This window comes from Tenrec ecaudatus, chromosome 16, assembly GCF_050624435.1.
Source record: "Tenrec ecaudatus isolate mTenEca1 chromosome 16, mTenEca1.hap1, whole genome shotgun sequence".
Taxonomy (NCBI): domain Eukaryota; kingdom Metazoa; phylum Chordata; class Mammalia; order Afrosoricida; family Tenrecidae; genus Tenrec; species Tenrec ecaudatus.
This window is the reverse complement of record NC_134545.1, coordinates 9,891,353-9,910,149: the sequence shown is the minus strand read 5'-3', so window position 1 is coordinate 9,910,149 and position 18,797 is coordinate 9,891,353. Positions and strand designations below refer to the sequence as shown.

At 50.3% G+C, this 18,797-nt stretch overlaps 1 protein-coding gene across 1 annotated transcript in view; it reads left to right on the top strand.

Moving 5' to 3' along the window:
- Window positions 1–18,797, top strand: part of CCDC60 (coiled-coil domain containing 60) — a 204,939-nt gene that overhangs the window by 176,808 nt on the left and 9,334 nt on the right. The window contains exons 6-9 of the mRNA XM_075534645.1: window positions 2,748–2,838; window positions 7,426–7,663; window positions 13,454–13,538; window positions 16,380–16,436. Of these exons, the coding sequence (XP_075390760.1) occupies window positions 2,748–2,838; window positions 7,426–7,663; window positions 13,454–13,538; window positions 16,380–16,436 (471 nt within the window). The remainder of the gene's footprint in view (window positions 1–2,747; window positions 2,839–7,425; window positions 7,664–13,453; window positions 13,539–16,379; window positions 16,437–18,797) is intronic.

Here is an 18,797-nt window from a genome sequence, read left to right as displayed (position 1 = left end):
CTGGAGACAGGCTGAGCGTGTGCTTGCCTTTGGCTTTCTCCCTCCAGGTGTTTGCACAGCCCCTTGAAACGCTTCACTTGGTCTTCTTCGGCAGCCTGCTCTCTGTTAGGGTCTTTCATTTCCTTATTTCCAGTGAAAAGCCCGGATATCACAACAGTACCCATTGGCAAGTGCATCACTGGGCTGGCACAGGACCAGGCAGCATGTTGTGCTGCTGGTCAGAGGGTCACCATGAGTCAGGGGCCAATGCCAAGGCATCTGACCACAGCAAAAGTCTGAACAAAGATGGTCACCGTGCTACACCTGACTTCAAGGAGCAGGAGAGGATGGGTATACCTGGGGGGGATGGCACGCATGCCACCTTCTTCAAACCACCTCCACATGGGGCACAGAGTCTGTGCACTGACTGCTTTTGTTCCCTCCCTCGATTGATCTTCTCTTTTGGTTGGCCTGCTGCTGAGCATGAAACATCAGAGAGCCGCTCTGCCTAACCAGGCCCCTTCATTCTCTCCTGGTGGCTTTGCAGGAGCAAGGGCTCGGGGCTTTTAAGATCTGTGGGAACCGGGGCGCCTTTTTAGCTCATTTAAGTCAGCATTAACAGCCCACTTCCATCTTCCGCTTGAGCCTGCATATTTAAGATGTAGAAGGCTTGGCTGGATCCAGATTTAATTTTACAAGGGGAAGGGGAGCTGCGTTTGAACTTTAAGAAGAAGGCTGGAGGCTCAGCAGGAGCTGTGTTAGCAAAGGGAGGAAGGGAAAAAAGCCCCGTGGCTTGAAGGAAATGCTCCTGAGCGGAAATGCTAAAGCTTCCAGTTGGTGAGCATTAAATCAGACTTCAAAAGCACCACGAGTTTCAGTATTGTTTAGAGGACTGAAGTATGGCTCCTTCTCCCTCCGGCTGAATTTTAAATATTCCCTAATTTGATTACTCCGGGGAGAGGCTGGCAGAGCCAACGTTAAATGAGCTTCACTGTTAATTATTCAGAGGGCTTTTTCTTGTGTAATCAAACATGGAATCCTATAGAAAGCTTGGTGTCACACCCTCAGCCTTGACCTGGTCAAGTTCAGCAGGGTCCTGCCGGAGAGGAGCCTGTACCTTCCCCACCCAGGGGCTGCCCGTGCTGTTGCTCCCCAGGCTCCACCTTAAGAAGTCAGTCTTAGCTAAGGTGTGCCCTAATGACAATAGTCCTCCTAGATCCTGACATCCTCCCCTGCTTTCTGTCCGAGTCCCCGCCTTCAGAACTGGCCTGTCCATCTTCTCATTCCTATCTCAGCTGGCTAAGAACCAGCCAAATGGCTGAAAGGACCTCACTCATCTAAGATCACATCTACAGAGAAAATGGGGACAAAGATGGAGATGGATGGACAGACGGGTAGATGAGCGAGCAAGGGGGTGAGTGAGTGGAATGACAGATAAATAAGATTGAAAGATCAATAGACTGATAAATTGATCAACAGAGAGATAAAAACACAAGATCACAAGATGAACAGATTGATGAATTAATAGGTTTCTCAATAGAGATAAAAGTTATAAAGATAGAAAGATCCAAGAAATGATAGATGAAAAGGCCAACAAATAAATAAATGGATGGATGTGGCTGGGACTCTACCTGCTTATTAATAGAGACCCAAAATCTAAAAGGCTCTGAAAACTTGTTTGTTTTATAACTTATTTGGCAACAACATCTGACATGAACCAAACTGATTTGGTTGTAAAACCTAACCTGAAGCTATTTGTTATCATTTATCCCATTTACGTTCAACCCAAGCCCATTCCCTTGCAGAAATATCCATGTCTTTGATAACAGGAGGCTACCCCAGGTTCCAGGGTCCCCCTTCCTTTCCAAAATGCCCCCATTCAGAACTGGGAAGCCCCTCGGGCCCCTGCATTTCTGACGGGATGACGCCTGGCGCTGGCAGAGCTGCCAGGGATTCTGTGTCCTACCTACCAGTGGGGAGGGAGATTATCTTGGTCTCATGGGGCTAAAGCAGATCTCATTCAGGAGGGGGTGAACTAAGGAAAAAGAGAAATTGGAACTGGGAGGTGTGCCGGAGAGGCCCCTCCAGGGGAGGCATCCTGGAGCTTCAGCTCCATTCCTTCCGGTCAGTCTGCATACCGCCAAGTCACTGAGCCACTGGGTCTGTTTCTCCTTCCGTAAACCTGGGCAGCAATGGCCCCATCACGAGCTTCTGTTGCAGTTATCCGGTGAGAATGCACTGAAAGTCCTGCGCTCACTCACCGAACCCAACCCCTGCTAGCTGCATTCTGAGTCCCACATCACCACGCCCACTCCCCACCCACACCCCACCCCAGTAATGCCTCCTCTGTGTCACTCACAAGTGTCTCTGAGGGTGGGGCCAGGGCCGGCAGGGATTCAGACAAGCTTTTCAGTCAACCTGCATTGTCATTGCAAACCTGCCCAGAATCTAGATGGGGACCTGTGTCCAAAATGCAAATACATCCAGGATACACTCATGCACATACATGCATGTATACACACACACACACACACACACACACACACCACTTCCCCCAGCCCTACCCAGCAGCAGTGACCACTCCTAACTTTGACTTTCACTCCTCAGACCATACATACCCCCCAAGTCCAGCCATGAGAACTGTCCACCTCCCTCCTTCACAAGTTTGAAGGGAAGCAATTGGGGGGTGGGGGGGATAAGGAACAGTTTGTTGTAATAAACCAAGTGTTTTGGAAACAAAAAACTTTACTCAGCTGTTTCTCCCTCAGGGACCCAGGTGGAAGCAAGAGCACAGTGAAAAAAATCCTTAAGGACAAGTCCATGGGACAGAAGTGGGAACACTTCGTCACGGCATCCAAGGTAGACCCAGGGCACAGGACCCAGCCCTCCAGCGGCAGGCCCCCAACTTTGTTGGGTGTGTCTTTGCCAGTCTTCTCTCTGATGGGATTTTTTTCTCTCTCCGTAGTTGGTTCTCGATGTTAAGGAAAGTCAGAAGCACATGCTACTGGATGGGTTTTTGTAAATTTTAATTAAAATGCTTGTCTGAAGATTAGAGAAGAAATGGCATTTGGCTGGACACTGCTTGGTGGGGGATTGGGCAGGGGAGGGGCGCTGGGAACTGCTTAATAAGATGTTGCCAGCAGGAAATGGGCTCACCTCAGCCTGTCTTTCCAATCAATACCAGTCATTTCTCTCTGCTTTTTTAATACTCGGTCTGAAAAGAAGAGGTGAGAGGGTTCACGAGACTTTCTGCAGACTGGAATGCGTGCTTAGTGTTGCTATTAAGAAGACGTGGACGGAAGTCTATTCTTGTCGCTCAAAGCTGTTCCTAAACCCAAACTTCTCTGATTCATCTGCTCCACAAACTGGAACCCGACCAATGACCGTGGCAAGCGGGGGTATTTAGCGTGTTTGCTACCCTTGCTCTCTGGCCCACAAGGTAGGCAGAGGGCTCATCCCTGCCCACCTCACAATGTCCGTGAAGAACCCGGAACACAAAACGGACACTCAATCTGGAAACTTTAGAAATGCGGAATGTTACTCTGGATATACAATTTTTAGGAGCCAAGGTATCACACCTGGAGGGCCAGGTGCCCCTGGTGTTCTGAATCACTTCCATATGCATGCCAAATTTGGACAATGAAAAAAGGAAGACCAAAGAGGAATTAATGTCTTTGAATTACAGTGTTGACAGAAAAAATACAACAACCCTGAATCTAGCATGGAATTCCAGAAGATGAAACGGATCTGCCTGGGAAGAAGTACAGCCAAGAATGTTCCTTCCGATCGACGATGGCGAGACTTCATCTCCCGTGCTTGGGTCATGTGATCGTGTGATCAGGAGAGGCGGGTCTCTGGAGAAGGCCACCCTGGGTGGCAAAGCGGGGGTGGGGGGCGTGGGAGGGGGACGCAGAAAAGCCTTCCGTGAGAGAGATGGACCCAGCGGCTGCAGCAATGGCCTCAAAAATAGCAACAGGTGTGCAGATGACACGGGACTGGCAGTGCGGTGTTCTGTGCACCCTGGGGCCCCTGGGAGGCAGAACCAACTCTGAGTCACTAGCAACAAGGACAACAACAACAAGTTCTGTGCTCAGGAAGCTCTTCCGGTGCCTCACCCAGTTTCGGACTCCTGATACTCCCACAGCGCGTGCGTTTACCCCCAGGTGGGCAAGGAGGAAGCTAAGATGCAGGGGGCTGGTTGTTGGCCTGAGGTGCCCCAGCTGGGCCATGGAGAGCCCCAAGTTAAAGCAGTGTCGGTTTATAAAACACGAATCCATGTGCTCCGTGATGTCCGTAATGGCCCCTCGTGAAGGTGTGAGCACCAGTTTTCGCTCTTTCATCAGGGGTGAAAGACCTGAGAGATAGGAGTCTTTGCTTTCATCACGGAAAGTTACTATGGAGACAACATGCATATTCATGGAAATTCACAGAAAAAAAACAAACAGGTGCTACAAACCTTTTCCTTAAAAATGTCCTTCAGGAATCGTCTTGACTGCAATTGGAGTGGAGGAGGGTGGGGAATGGTGGAACTTGTATTCTCACAAAAGTGAATTCTCTCGGAAAGCGTGTGGGTTCTGACCTAGACACGTGGTGGTTGGCGCAGTACTAATTTGTGAATCAGGACAGGGCTCGGGCACTAACTCACCGTGTGAACCTGCTCAAGTCCTGTCCCTCTCCTGCCTGCGGCCTCCTTTGCCCCATACACGACTGTGATAAGAGAGGCATCCAGCAGAGCCTGCAGCCCCTGATAGTCTCTTCTGCCAGCAGAGAGCTCGGCAGTGCCCAGCTCACAAACTGTGGAGCCCCCAAGGACCAGCCAAGCCCTGTAAGTGAGGAGGCGAGCTGGGGAGTCGAACAGTTGGGAGGGGTGAGGTCTTCAGAAAACTTGAGCTACAGGCCAGAGTCAGCTGGATTTCAGCTCATTCTGCCATGTAAGGATTAGAGGAGGCCAGGGCTTAGCACTTTCAAAGGGAACCAAGAAGCTAGGGTTTAAGCTCCCAATTGTGGAAATGCTAGACGGTTGGGCACAACTTCATGAGGGCCACCCATTTGCAGCCCATTTCTAAGAAAGTGCAGGGAGCCAGTCGGGGAAAATCTTCTCTTTTGTTGCCAAAAATCTGTCCCTACTGAGGTGGAACATGGGAGCCAGTTAATACCACTTTTGAGGAAAATCTAGAAAATAAAGAAGAGCCGTTTGGGGATTGAAGCCAAATCTGAGTGAGTCAGTTCAATAAAGGGCACGCAAGCTGCTGGAGCTGCCTGTCACATCGTCCCCCAACATTTTATTTCCCTGCCACTCTCAATTAATCAGAAGTGTCAGCCCTCCGCTTTGGATGTCCCAGCTGGGGTGGTTAATTGAATTTTAATTAATGGCGGCGTTCAGAGCATGGAATAAAATGCCAGCTCCAGGAAGATGTGCAGAGGTCTGGATGTGGAAAGCTCTTCTTAGATCCTCACCGTCGACTCTCTCCACCGGTGACAGTTGAGGAAACTGAGGCAGGGAGCAGTTACTTGCTCAAGGCCACCCTGAGACCTCCTGGCTCATAGTCCAGTGCTCAGTGCACAACTCCACGCTGACTCTGCAGCAGAATCTGCCCATCAGCTGTCAGACTGGCCCTGGTCTAACCAGCAGCAATGCCAGCAAACAGGGGAAACTATATCAAACTATACCATCTCTCCGAGGACAGAGCCTGCCTGCCCACTTTCGCCATCTGCTTTTCCTGGATCTGGTTGAATGCCGTTCCTCCAGTGCTTTGTGCCCCCTCCAATCCCCACGTGTCTCCTATGCTCATGCATCCTGTCATTTGTGCTTTAAGGCTTTTGCTTACAATTTGGAAGATAGGGCAGGCATGCCATGTCTTAGACACCACAGCCGAACCCATCTCATTGGCTACACCCCATCCCCCCTCTCTCTTCCCTCACTCTCTCCTTCCTTTGTGAAATCCATGAAATCCCTCCCTCCTCCCAGTGCAGTGAATTTCCATACTCAACAGGAGGGAAGTAAAATCACTTCTGATGACAGAGTGAGGCCCTGAAAGGCACCCTGCTTCATACACGTGTCCCCACATGGTTAGGAATTTACTAAATGCTAGGTGGCCTTTGGTCTGGTCCCTTGCCCCTAGTCTCTTCCCGTGGAGCTCCAAGCAGCACCTTTCATTCAAACAGCTGTCTGCTCTCCAGAGGCTTTCGCCTTAATGTCCCTAAAATAAACAAAGCTGTTTCTGCTGACTGTGTGCATATGATAACCCAGACCCTATGCTGAGCTCGCCTTTCAGAAGGAGCTGAGGCCTACTCTCTTCCCATGGTCAACCCAGTCTTTTAAACACCAGACAAAACCACCAGCATGACTGGGGTCAAAGGCATGTGCAATGCCAGTGAGCAAGACAGAATGCTTAGTGATTGGCTTGGTGTCAGCACGGACTAGGTTCAAGTGCAGCTCTGCTACTTGCTAGCTGCGGGTCCTTGGCTAAGTCAGAAAGCCTCTGAGGCTTGGATCATGACTAGCATGAGGGTATGACTAGGGTAAGGGCTCACACATGTGCGTGCACACACACAGCTGTAATGAGACCCTTCCAAAGTTCCATCTTCCCCTGCGGAACTTGCCCCTCAGAGTGGTGGTCACCCAGTCAGCCCTGACTCAAAGTCACCCATCCGTGCCAGAGTGGAACTGCTCGCTGCAGGACTCGCAATGGCTGGTTTTTCAGAAGCTGATCACATTTGTTCTGGGTAGTACCAGGCCTCTCTTCCAAGGCACCTCTGGAGAGACTGGAACCTTGACTGTTTGCATTTCCCAGGGACTCTGCACGCTCCTTACATGATTCTTAATACCTCCAAGGACTTGCTGTCCAGTCCTGTCTGCCCACTGCAACCCTGCCTTGTCCTCCAGCACGCAAATCTGCTTCCCTCAAACCTACCCCCCACATTTCAGGGTGGAATTTTCCCCTCCTTGTGTTCTTTTGAGAATCCTGAGAAGAGAGCCCTTCATCCATCGAGGACCACGCATTACCTTGGTCAATGAGAAGTTGATAAATCCAGTTTGGGGTCAGGACTAAGATACAACTAAATGAATTCAACTGATCCTCTTTACACAGTATAATAATTAGCCCTGGGGTGATGATAAAGAGAAGTGAAAAACTGCCCCGAGCCATGGCGACATCCTTAGAACACGAATTTGGCTTCCATGGTCAGGATGCTCAGGCAGCCAGGACACTCGATGGACAGAACAAGCCCCAGCCCGTCGGTTTCACACAGTGGAGTTTAAAGAGCCCTCTGGAGATCCAGGCTGTGTCTCATGGTGTTTGGAAAGAGCTAAAGGGAACTCACCCTTAGAGATGGGTTCTCCCTTATTTTCTCCTCTCCTCCTTTTCTTCCTCTGTGCTCCCCCACTATCCCCCACCCTACCCCCGCCTTCTTTCTTTCTGAAATCTCTCATTCCTCTCTTTACAGCAAACCAAGAAACCCAAAGTCCCAGCGCTCCGCACCACCGTCCGAAAGTCAAGCCGGCGAGGCTCCACGCTCAGTCTGTCTCGGACCAGCGGGGGGTCATCCCCCCAGAGCAGCATGATCTCTGTGAACCCAGGCTCTGATGAGCCTCCAAGTGTGGTGACCCAAGGGACAGGCAGCAAGGACATTGAGGACAATGAGTCCTGCTCAACCAAGGCGGATGAGGAGCCTCTTCATCTCAGTAAGTCCTGCCCCACATCTGACCACGTGCGCCGACCATTTGCCTATGAGGCAGTCACCAAGGCCCTTGTGCTCCACTTCTGTCTTTATCTAGGACTGGTTTTAAGGGGACACAGGGAGCTCACAGACTGGCCAGTTTCTTTGGTCCTACCTGCCTTCCCCCACTGGCGTTCAGGAAAACACTGCTTAACCTGGATTCTACTGATCTGTTTCTCCTAGGGAGGCCGCCCACGATTCCATGCAGACAGAATGGTATCATTTTAACATGCCAGCAATATGAATGTCGTAACGCGGTGACTTTCACACGTTTCCACACCATGTCTTAGAAGGCTAGAGTCTCTCCCCTTTGCCAGCTTTATTCAGTTGTCATTTACACGCCACAGAACTTGCTCATGTCAAGCGCACCATTTAACGATCTTCCGATCATTTACGGAGCTGGCGGCCATCTCCACAGCCCGGGCTTTAGAGCTTCAGTACTGGCCCAAGAAGAGGCCTGGCCTCCTGCAGCAGCCAATCTGCTGGGTCTTCTCCAAACTGAGACCGGCCTGCTCAGCCAGGGTCTCTTAGACCATGTGGAATGCCTGAGACAACCGAGGATGGGCGGGGCTGAGCTGTCAGGGATGTGGGGATGGCAGGGAATTGGAGGTCAAGGTAGACCAGACTTCAGAGTCTGGGACCTAATGGGCCAAGACTGGAGATGGTAGAGGGCAGCGATCTAGTAGATGGCCCGGCTGGGCAGCCACTGAGAAAAATTCTCACCACCTCCCTTGTCAGCAAGAGGCTGGGAGGCCACGCCAAGTCCTGAAAAGCTGTTTACTAAGTATTTGCTACCATTAACTCGGAGCAATGGTAGGTGTGTGATTCTCAGAGATGTCCTTCCACCTTTTTTCACTCCACATGTATTGACTGAGCACCTACTGTGTGCCTGCGGGATCCTCCCTCCCCAAGCTTACATTTGAGAAGAAGGAGACGGACAATAAACAAGAAAGTCGAAAGCCAGAACCACAGGACAGCTGCAGACCACAGGTTCAGGAGAGAAAGTCAAAGGGCTACAGAGAGGCTGCAGGTGGGGATGGATCACACCTAGCTCAGCAGGCAGCAAAGTCCCTCACAGCACTAGGGTTTGAATTGCAGCCCAGAGAGAGAAGGTGGGGGCAGAGGCAGAGTCTGGGCCGCAGGGGGCCTTTGTGGAGCAAAGTGGATCTGTGGGAGACACAGATCACAGGAGTGGCAGGAGATTTTCCCAGGTCTCTCTGTGTGGTCACTAATCCCATGTCCATGGCCTTGTTCTGAATGAAGAAGGGAGAAATGGCTCCAGGGCTGGCCTTCGGCTCTCCCCACAGAAGCCTGGGGGCTAACAGTATGACTGAGTAGGCAGGGAACTCCTGAGGGTACTGAGGGCAGGGGAGAATGGCGCACCCCCCTCCAGGTACAGAGGACACCACAGGACCTGCCCTGATGGCCAACCCCCTTTCCCCCTTTAACCAACTCTCTGCATTAAGCGTGCTTTGAAAACTTTGTTGGCCCCAACCTCCCTTCACCCCTACTGCTTTTGCGTTGACGAGAGACAGACATCTGGGTGTCCAAACCTGATCCTGCCACTTGGGTTGTCTTGTTCAAGACAATTTGGGAAAGCTCCCTTTGCAACAATAGTCAGCTCGCGAGCCTGTTTGAGAGTCATCAGCTGGTACGCTTCCCTGGACCTGAGGGCCTACGCATGCTCGTCTGCCACTGCTCCCCACTGCTCCCTGTCACCCCCAGCCACTGCTCCCAGTGCTGAATATTGGCAATTTAACACCAGGTTGACCCTGCAGTCTTAGAATCATGACAATAATAGTAGTTCATTGGCTAAAACTGAGGAGGACTTCCAGGTGTCAGAAAGCATTCTAGCTCTTTTCTTCTACCCGTTTTGCAGATGATAAAAGTGAGCACAGAGAACTGGCATGCACTGCCCAAGGGCACTTAAGAAGGGATGAAGCCATAATTTGAACCTGAGAGATCTGGCTCTCAACTCACATATCAGCTCTTAGGTTTGACTCAAGTCTCTAGGGAAAAAAAAGTGGGAAATAAAAAACAGACTAAAGGGGGGAACATGACTCTCCTTATATAAGGGGCCGATGTCACTCATTTTTGGTGTCTGGCCCTGTTGGTACCTGAGTTGGACCCCTGGTCTACATTCTCATCACCTCATCACCTGTCACCCAGATGACAACAGTGGCCGTGATAAGTCTCCTGCCCTCACCCATTCACTGAGCCAGAGGGGCCTTTCAAAACTCCCAATCTGATACAGAGCCCTTCACCGGAACCAACATCTGTCTATGCCTGCCTAGTGCCTTTGAGACAAAGTCCAGACAGGTATGTAATCTGGTCAGAGGTTTAGCTTGTGCAGCATTTTATCTTAAACTTGGCCTTCCCGACTCCCAAACACTTTCTCCTCCTTAAGCAATCTACAGGTCCTCCTTTTCCTACAGTGACCTTTCATCCCTGCACCTTCAATCCGTGGACTCCTTCCCAACTGTCAAAGCCCAGCTTCAAGGTCCCCTCCTCTGTGAAGCCTTTTCTGACACCCAGAGTCCTGCCTCTTCCACATCTTCGTCCTTTCCATTTGCTTTCAGAGTATTCAATTTTTGTCTACAAGTGCACCTCACTGCCTCAGGTCGGACCTGGAAAAACGGTGGTTTAAAAAAAGCTAAGTTTCAACTTCTTAGAGACTAAAGAAGACCAGCCCAGGACTGGTGCGATAGCGCTAAAAAGACCGCCAGAGCTGCCACTTCCTTCTGTGTCTCTGCTCCGTGGCTCTCGCTCAAGGTCACTTCGCAAACGCCCAGGCCTCGCAGAAGGACGCTGGCAAAGGACCGAGGTATCCCCTCCCGGCAGAGTCTAAGCAGCCTTCGCAGACGCTCGATGCCACTCTTCCACTCAAGGCTCATTGTGCCCAAGAGGGCACACCTCGCTGCAAAGGACGCTCAGAAACACGTCCCGGGAAAGCCTCCTGCATCAGAAGGAATCCGAGTTCTAATCCACAGGAAGGAAAGGAGAGGCAATGTGAGTACCCAGCAGGTGGCGACCTGGAAAATCTCACTCACCTTTAGCCTGGCACACAGTAGGTACACAACCAATGGCTAGGCGATGCATCTGCACCAGAGACCTATCCCCTGGGAAAGAAAGTCCTACGTCAGCGCCTCCGAGCCTTTCCCCCATTTATAATTTAACCTTCATCCCATTTGTCACCGTCTTGACAAAAGTAGATTAATTCCCCAGCCTTTCATTGCCTTCTTAAACCTCCTCAAATTGATTGTGAATTCATGAAAGCCATTCTGAGAGATGCGCCATTTGACCGAGGCCTAATTGTCAGGGCCGGCTGCGTAATGAAGTCTTTGTGGATGCAAATCACTGCAGACAGCAGGTTGGGGCCTCTCCTAGGACCGAGCTCACCCCCAAATCAACGGTAGGGGGATTCCCAAGAAACAAAAGCCCCATTCCTTAGGCAGCTCTGAGGCTTCCCATCTCAGACTACTCGAGGAGAAACCTACTTAGCAACTTACATAGCAACTCAAAGTGAGAAGGACAGGAAGTCGAGGAAACGGCCATTTCTTCTTCATTCAGCGGCTCCTCGAAACACCTTTCAGAGTTCAAGATGTGCATGAGTGAGCGAGAAGGGCAAAAACGGGTCAACATGAAGGTTACATTCAGGTCAAATGGAATCATGCCCAGAAATGACTAGGCAGTTAAACCACTTGAGATTTAGGGGTTGGAGTAGAAATTCCTAAATGTTGCCGGTGAAGCACTAAGGACAGGCAACGTTTCCTGAGCATCCACCGACTGCAGCCAGAGACAAGACTGCACCTAAAGAGCCTTGAAGTTGTCCTTGTAAACAGATCTTGACAAGTGAGCTTGAGTCAACCCCCAGGGGGAAACGTATTGATACAGAAGCTGTCATCCGTTAGGGACACCTTTTATCTAGCTCAGAGTCTCCCCAAGCTCTCCCTTTTCTCTTTGTCATTCATTCATTTATTCATGCAGCAAATGACAGCCGAGAGTCTTGTAGGTCAAGACAGGGCCAGAGGCTAGCAAAAGAAAGGGGCAAATGAGACGCGGCCCCTGCCCTCATGAAACTCACCACCTACAAGAAAGGTCAGACAAGTGAGCAGTCCATTGCCACATCATGAGACCAGGGCAGGAATGCGCAGGGAAGCACCTGAACTAGCTGGATAAGCAGCGGATTGCGAACCACGAAGTCGGCAGTTCAAACCCACCAGCTGCTCCTCTGCAGGAGAAATGCAAGCCCTTCCGCTTCCATGAAGATTTTCACAGCTTCAGAAACCCTATAGAGGGGTGCTATGAATTGGAATCTATTGCGTGGTAGTGGAGCTATTGATGGATGTGAAAGAATAAAGTCCTGGAATTCAGGGAAAGGGAGACGTGATAGGTAAGCACTACTATTTGCCGTTCTGCTGAAGGCACTGTTCTGAAACAGTGCAAGCACCACCCATTCTCTTCGCCAAACCCGAGCCTTGAAACGTTTTTAGGAGCATTTATACTTTTGCTTATTATTCAGTGACGCCCACCATAGACTGTTTGTTCACGATGGGACAAGAGCAGCTTTGCACTGCTAAGAATGTATGTTGAAGACTCCCTATCATGGTTCAGGTTCCAGGAATTATCCGGATTCTTATAATTATTTGAAACTCATCTCAAAACAAGTCCCTCCACCCACACCCGCCGCCCACTGGACTCGTTTGTGTGTTGCTGATCTTCAAATGCCTGTCTGCCGCGTCATTCCTCTTCCCACTTCCCCTCTTGTCTCGCCGGGCTCTCAGTTCTGAGGGGGATTCTGGTGAAGCTCAGTCACCAAGGCGATCAAGCTCAGCCTGTGGGATTTCAGCACCATGGACATATACAAACAACAGGCAGTGTGAGTCTCCAAGGACCTAGGACTTTGTGTAAAGCAGGCACCTCCCTAGGGAAGTGGAAGATGAGTGAAGGGGGGCAGGCAAATCCGTCCCCCATCCTGAGGCCCCCCTAGGGTGATTCTTCCCTTGCACTCTCCCAATTTTCTGGAAGCAGGGGGCTTATTCCATGGACACATCATACCCTAACTTTTGAGAGTGGTGGGTTCAGAGAAATCTTTCCACAAGAAATGAAACACATCAATATGAAGCATAATGATCAAAGGCAATCACCGCAATGAAGCGTGTTGGGAACTGCAGGGACCGGCGAGTCTGCCTGTCTCAAGGTCGGATGCAGCAGGATAGGGGCACGTGGAGCCAGCCTTGCTCAGATTTGGGTTTTCCCAGGGAAGCTGAAGGTCTGGTCTTCCTTATGAAACCTTCCAGTCTTCGAAAAGTTGGCATTCGCATCAATTAAGACCCCATAATAAGCTCAGTTCCATCTGGGGATGCCGAGCTTGGAACTTCGGGATGTGGATCAGAGGGTGTTTCCTGGGCATGGCTGTCCCTTCTCAGGATTAGAGACAGTTCTCCCTGGTCACCGCAGAGTTGGAAGAGAAGGAGAGAAAACCAGATGAATCAGGAGAGGGGGAGGAAGACGCCAGATCCTGCAGAGTCCCATAGGTGAGAAGGGGAGATTTAGACTTTGCTCAAAGAGGATCGGAGAGTCCCTGCAGAGTTTTAAGCAGGGGAGTAGGGTGGCCAGATGGCAGCCAGCCAATCACACCAAGCCTCCTCTCCAGGACCCTGATCAACATTCCCTCTCCCGTTCCTTGACATGCAGCCCTGCACAGTCATGCCCCAAAGATACCCCCAAAAGGTGACCCTCCTGTTTCCATCAGATCTGCAGAAGCTCCTAGAGATGGTTCGGGAAGACGCCAGGAGGAGGATAAATGCGGTGGACGGGGCTCAAAAAAAAGTGCCCAGGTATGTGTCCTTGACTCTTGGGGCCAAGAGACGTGCCAGAAAAGTAGTGGAGCGTTCGCAACTATGGTGTCCAGTTAGGCAGCCTTCCCCAGGCCCAATCATGCCCGAGCTTGCTTCTTTGTTCACCTGTCTTGCCTCCCTGCACTTTGACCGCAACCTCAAGAGATAGGGGCTAAGCTCTTTATTTTATAGCTAGGCAGGGAAATAAGGCCTCAAGTGCTTATGTCACTGTTGGAGGTCAGTGAGTGGTAAGCCCACTGTCCGAGCTATGTCTTTCTCTCACCAACAGCCATTCCTGTCACCACTCTGCATAAGAGGTGGGGGTCAGAGAGACCTCTGCCAAGGAAGCAAGCTTCAATCTGAGATTTGTGGATGATGCGAGAGAAAGAGCTCACCAGCTCTTTCAGGTTGGGGGGTGGGGTGGAGAGGAACGATCATGGAACCAGGATGGGATGGAGAGGGTGCTAGAGACCTCGGGGCCCAGCTCAGGGATTCTGGTTTCCACCCTAAGCAATGGGGAGCCTCTGAAATGTCAAGCCCGTGACCAACATGATCGGCTCATAAAGAGATGTTATCAGACCTGAACTTCAGGTGTCCTCCTCCTGGTGGAAAGCCTTGTCCCCAAACTGTCTGATGTCGCAACACCTTGGAAAGCACGCAGGCGAGAGCTGGAGTTCCCTTCCCCAGGGCAGATTCCCTCTGAGTGGGGAAATGACTTCCCGAAAACAAATGAGGCACTAGAAGAAGTTCATCATCGCCTTCAGCCTACTGGGACGCCAGCTATGACTTATTGGTTATTGTTATTACCATAATTACAGTTCACAAAGCACTTGCGCATGCATCACACCCACTTCTGCTTGCTAATGACGGATTTGTCTGTGGCTGCTTCCACCAGCCTCGGGAAGATGGCACTGGGAGATGCTGGGGGCTGCTGCTGGTCCGCAAGCGCCTCCATTGCTGTGCCTGATCTGTCAGCAATGGGACCAGATAGTGCTGGTGTGGAGCATGCTCATCAAAGCACCTGCCTTTCTAAGAATGAACAGGCACCAGTGTTGGACTCAAACTGATGTGGGTCCAAACCTAGTGTCCATGGACCAGTCACTAGACGTTTCCCAATTCTCAGTCCTCTCATCCAGACAATGGAATTGGGCAGTAGTCAAATAATTGTCTCCATCATGTACTTGCAGTGTGACCCTGAGCGAGTGTCTGCAACTCTCTGATGCTGCTTCTATACAATGAGGCTTGTGCACAACCTACACTCAAAGGGTTGGGGCGTGAATTTAAATTAAATAATTCCTGCATTGCAGTTATGGAAATAATGCCTATGCAATGGTTCATTTTAAACATTTAGTAAAATATTTCATGCAATATACTTAGTATGTGCAAGATGCATAGCCAGCACTCAATAAATCACAGTGACAGGTAGGGACAGTGACTGGTGGTTGGATGGACTTTGCTTTCACACCTGGTGCACCCAGCATCTTCACAGCACCTTACTGGGACTGGTATGCTCCCCTCACTACCATCTTAACTTATGGATGAGAAGATAGGCTCTGAGGGACTAGCTGAGGACCTTCAAAGATAAAACCTCCCCAGAACCCAGTTTTCACGAGATACATCACGCAGCCGCTGCCTTCGTTTTAATGAGAAAATAACCATGGTTACAAAGCAAGAACCTGCTGCAATCTCTAAGCCTCAACAGTTCCCTGAGGGGGGAGGGGGAACTCGCCTGATCTCTCACTAAGGCAGCAGATTTGGAAGGCTTCAGTGGGCTGCTGAGAGGCAGTTCGGGAAGGCTGCCAAGGCAGCCTTGGGCCTGTCTTGGGCCTGCCCTACGTAATCTGGATCCTCTCTTGCTCCAGATACTGGATCTGCTCCCGGGAGGAAAGAGACAGAAGCCTGGGGTTTGGGGAAAACCTCAGGAGCCAAATAAGTAGCTCTAGTTTCAAGGTGGGATCGCCCCCTAGTTGTCTAGGCCTTTTCTTTTCCTCCAGCCTCTAACAGGGCTTCCCCAATGTCCCTTATGATAGGGCTCTGCTGAGGGCCCTCATTAACAGTCTACAGACCTCCTCTCGGCTATACTCATCTGAGCCTAGAGGAAGCTGCGTTAAACACACACACACACACACACACACACACACTCGTTGTTCCTGTTGCTGTTGTGAAGTACAGTAGAGCCTGCTCCAATTCATAGTGACCATCCTCCCTGCGTCCAACAGGGCCTGGCCCTGTGCCATCCACTCACTGTCCCTAAGCTGGAGCCTATTGTTATAGCCACCACGACAATTCATCTTGTCAAGGGCTTTCCTCTTTTTTGGTGCCCCGCTACTTTACCAAGCACGACAGTGTCTCCTGACAATGTGTCCAAACTACGTGAGATGAAATCTCACCAACCGTGCTTCTAAGGAGCATTTTGGCTGTACTTCTTCCAAGATAGGTTGGTTTGTCCTTTTGGCAGCCCTTAGTACTTTCAATATTCTTTGCCAACACCACAATTCAAAAGTATCAATTCTTATTGGATCCTCCTTATTGAGCGTCCACCAAATACTCCAAGTGAGTGCAATTCTCAAAGAACACAGGAGAACTCTAAGGTTATCAAAGTTGGCTCCCAGACCATGTATGTGGGGTGCCACATGACGTGCAGATTCTGGGGCCCTGCCCCAGGCCTGATGAATACAAGTCTCTAGGAGTAGGGCCCAGGAAGCTGTGTAACTAGAAAACACTCCATGCAGTTCTCTACAGAGGCCTGCTCTAGAAAGGGGATCCCCTCCCATGGCCCTTCCCTGCGCTCGGCACGCCACGGGTTCAGTGCCGGCTTCAGAGGCCCCTCTTGCTTTACAGCATCGTGTCCATGATGAAACAAAACAAGAGCGAGTCTGCGTGTAAAGACAAATCCAGGTAAGAAGGCCAGAGCCTGCAGGATGTGGGGCAGGAGGCAGCCCACAGGTAGCGCTCACCATGAAAATGACCCTCCCCCAACCTTCTCCTTCTTCTTTTGTGACCTCACTGGAAACAAGCTTCCTATCTCCTGGAAGGTGGGGGGTGTGTAGCCATGGCCCCTCCCCAGACATCTTACAGAATACAGTAGTGCCAGCGCCATCGGGGGAAGGACCGGGAAAGGAAAATGTGGTTTGGGTGATTTGGGAGGGGGGAAGGAGAGGTCTGCCCTAGTCCCTAATTTATTGAGAGAATGTTTGTCGGTTACCCCTACATCCCAGGAACTGCAGTGCCCTTGCAAAATTCAGTCGAAGCGGGCCTGCAAACTTTTTTTTTTTTAACATGGACCACTTTGGCAGTCTCGGGAAACCTTTCAGAAATTCAGGTTTTAAGTGCATAATACAAAATACAAGGCATCCCTAGGGGGTGAATCAGAAATGCTCACCACAAGGTTGGCAGTTCAAGGTACCTGGGAACCAACCCTGATGAGGCCAGTGGAGCAGAGCTCTAGTCTGACACACAGAGGGTCGCCAAGAGTCCAAAATGAGTCAAGGGCAAGTGATTCTCTACAAAAGACAACGAAATCTATAGCAATACCAATGACTACAACCAACTTTATGATACAGTCATCTATAAGCATCTTTAATATTGACTTATAAGTTAAGGCTTTAACGGTAGGTCTTTTAAATACCAAAATTCTCAATTTGTGTTGAATATAAATGGATTTTTTAAACTAACTCCCACAATTGAAATGTGATTACACATGCTTGTGGTTTCCATCTTAGCTACAGGTTGGTCAAAAGCAAGACTCAATGTTTTCCCAATCTACCTTCTTGTCCCTGGGTGTTGGGCTGAGAATCGCTGGTCAGTTGGTTAATCAACTGTCGATCAAATGTGTCCATAGCTGGCTGCATAATCATGACTGTGTTCTCCAAGAGCAGCAGCACAGGGCACACACTGGGTGCTAACCAGGATGCTAACCAGGTGGAGTTTGACATGTAAGCTGAGGCCCGAAGAACCCAAAGAAGAAGCTAACCCATGAGTTGGGAAGAGGACTCGAAGCAAAGGGAATAGCATGTGCCCAAGGCAGGAGGGAGCTGAGACCCAGTGAGGAGGAAAAACAATGCGGCTGGAAATGAAGGCAGACCAAAATGAGAGGAAGTGAGGCAGGCAAAACGTTTCCTGCTATTTGCTTAGGTTTGTCTGTTTATCGCCAGCTGGAAAACTGAGGCTTCACCAGTATCTATTTGAATAAGCCTGGTCTCCTTTATGATTTTGAGTTTGTTCTACATGTCTCTCTCGCTCTGTCTAGGACCTTCTAAAGGGATCTCTTTCAGGGAAGTTGGTAATGGTAGCTGGACACCATCTAGTTCAACGGGTCTCAGGGTTGTGGAGGCTGCCATTCATTCACGTGGTACATGAATCTGTTGGACTAATTGTGTCCGTGTGTTTTCTTCATTCTTCTTTGCTGGGACCGGGAGAGACTGACAGGTGCACCTTAGATGGCGCTCATGAGCGTGAAGAGCCCGGTCATGAGTCAGCTGAGTAGGATGTAGAACATTGTCTTTGTGGGCGATGTGATGCTAATTGACTTGCTGTGTGTCATTCCCTCCTGGTGTTTGGTTATGTCGAAAAAGTTTTCCAGACTTCCCCCCACCCCCCAGTATGCTCCACCACATTCATTGGCTATATTGGTAGCAAAAGTAAATACACATATACAAATACCCTTTGTCCAACCTATATCTATATTCACGAATATACCCCCACTCTCCCTCCCACACCCATTCAGCCGGACTGTGTGTGGGCCACAGCACTTGCCTCTGCAGTCTTTACCTTGCTTCATGGCGTGCACTCCTCCCAGGATCCTCCCCGACTCCATCGCTGTTTGCTGGCCTTCCTCTTGTAGGCTGTCCTCCTCTTCAGTCAGGTTCATATGTGCCTAGCCTCTCGCTGGCAATGTACCCTCCCCCACTCCCTACCCATAGCAATCACCAAGAGTGTTTCCTTCAGAGTGAAAACCTCTCCCTGGCCTTTTACCATCCTCAGGTGCATTCACGTTCTGAGGGATTCCCCAGATTCCCCTTTATTCTTTAGTGTTGCACAGTCTTCTGTTGTGCGCATGTGCCGAGAGGTTTGTTTACCCCTTTTCCCACTTGGGTTCTTTCGTTGGGTGAATAGTGCTGCGGGGATCAAAGTTGGGCATGCGTCTATTCATGCTACACCTCCTAATACTCCAGGACATACCCCGGGTCGAGGGACTGCGAGATCACAGGGTATCTCTGTTACCAACACCATGCGACTTCCAGTCTCTCCACGCCCTGA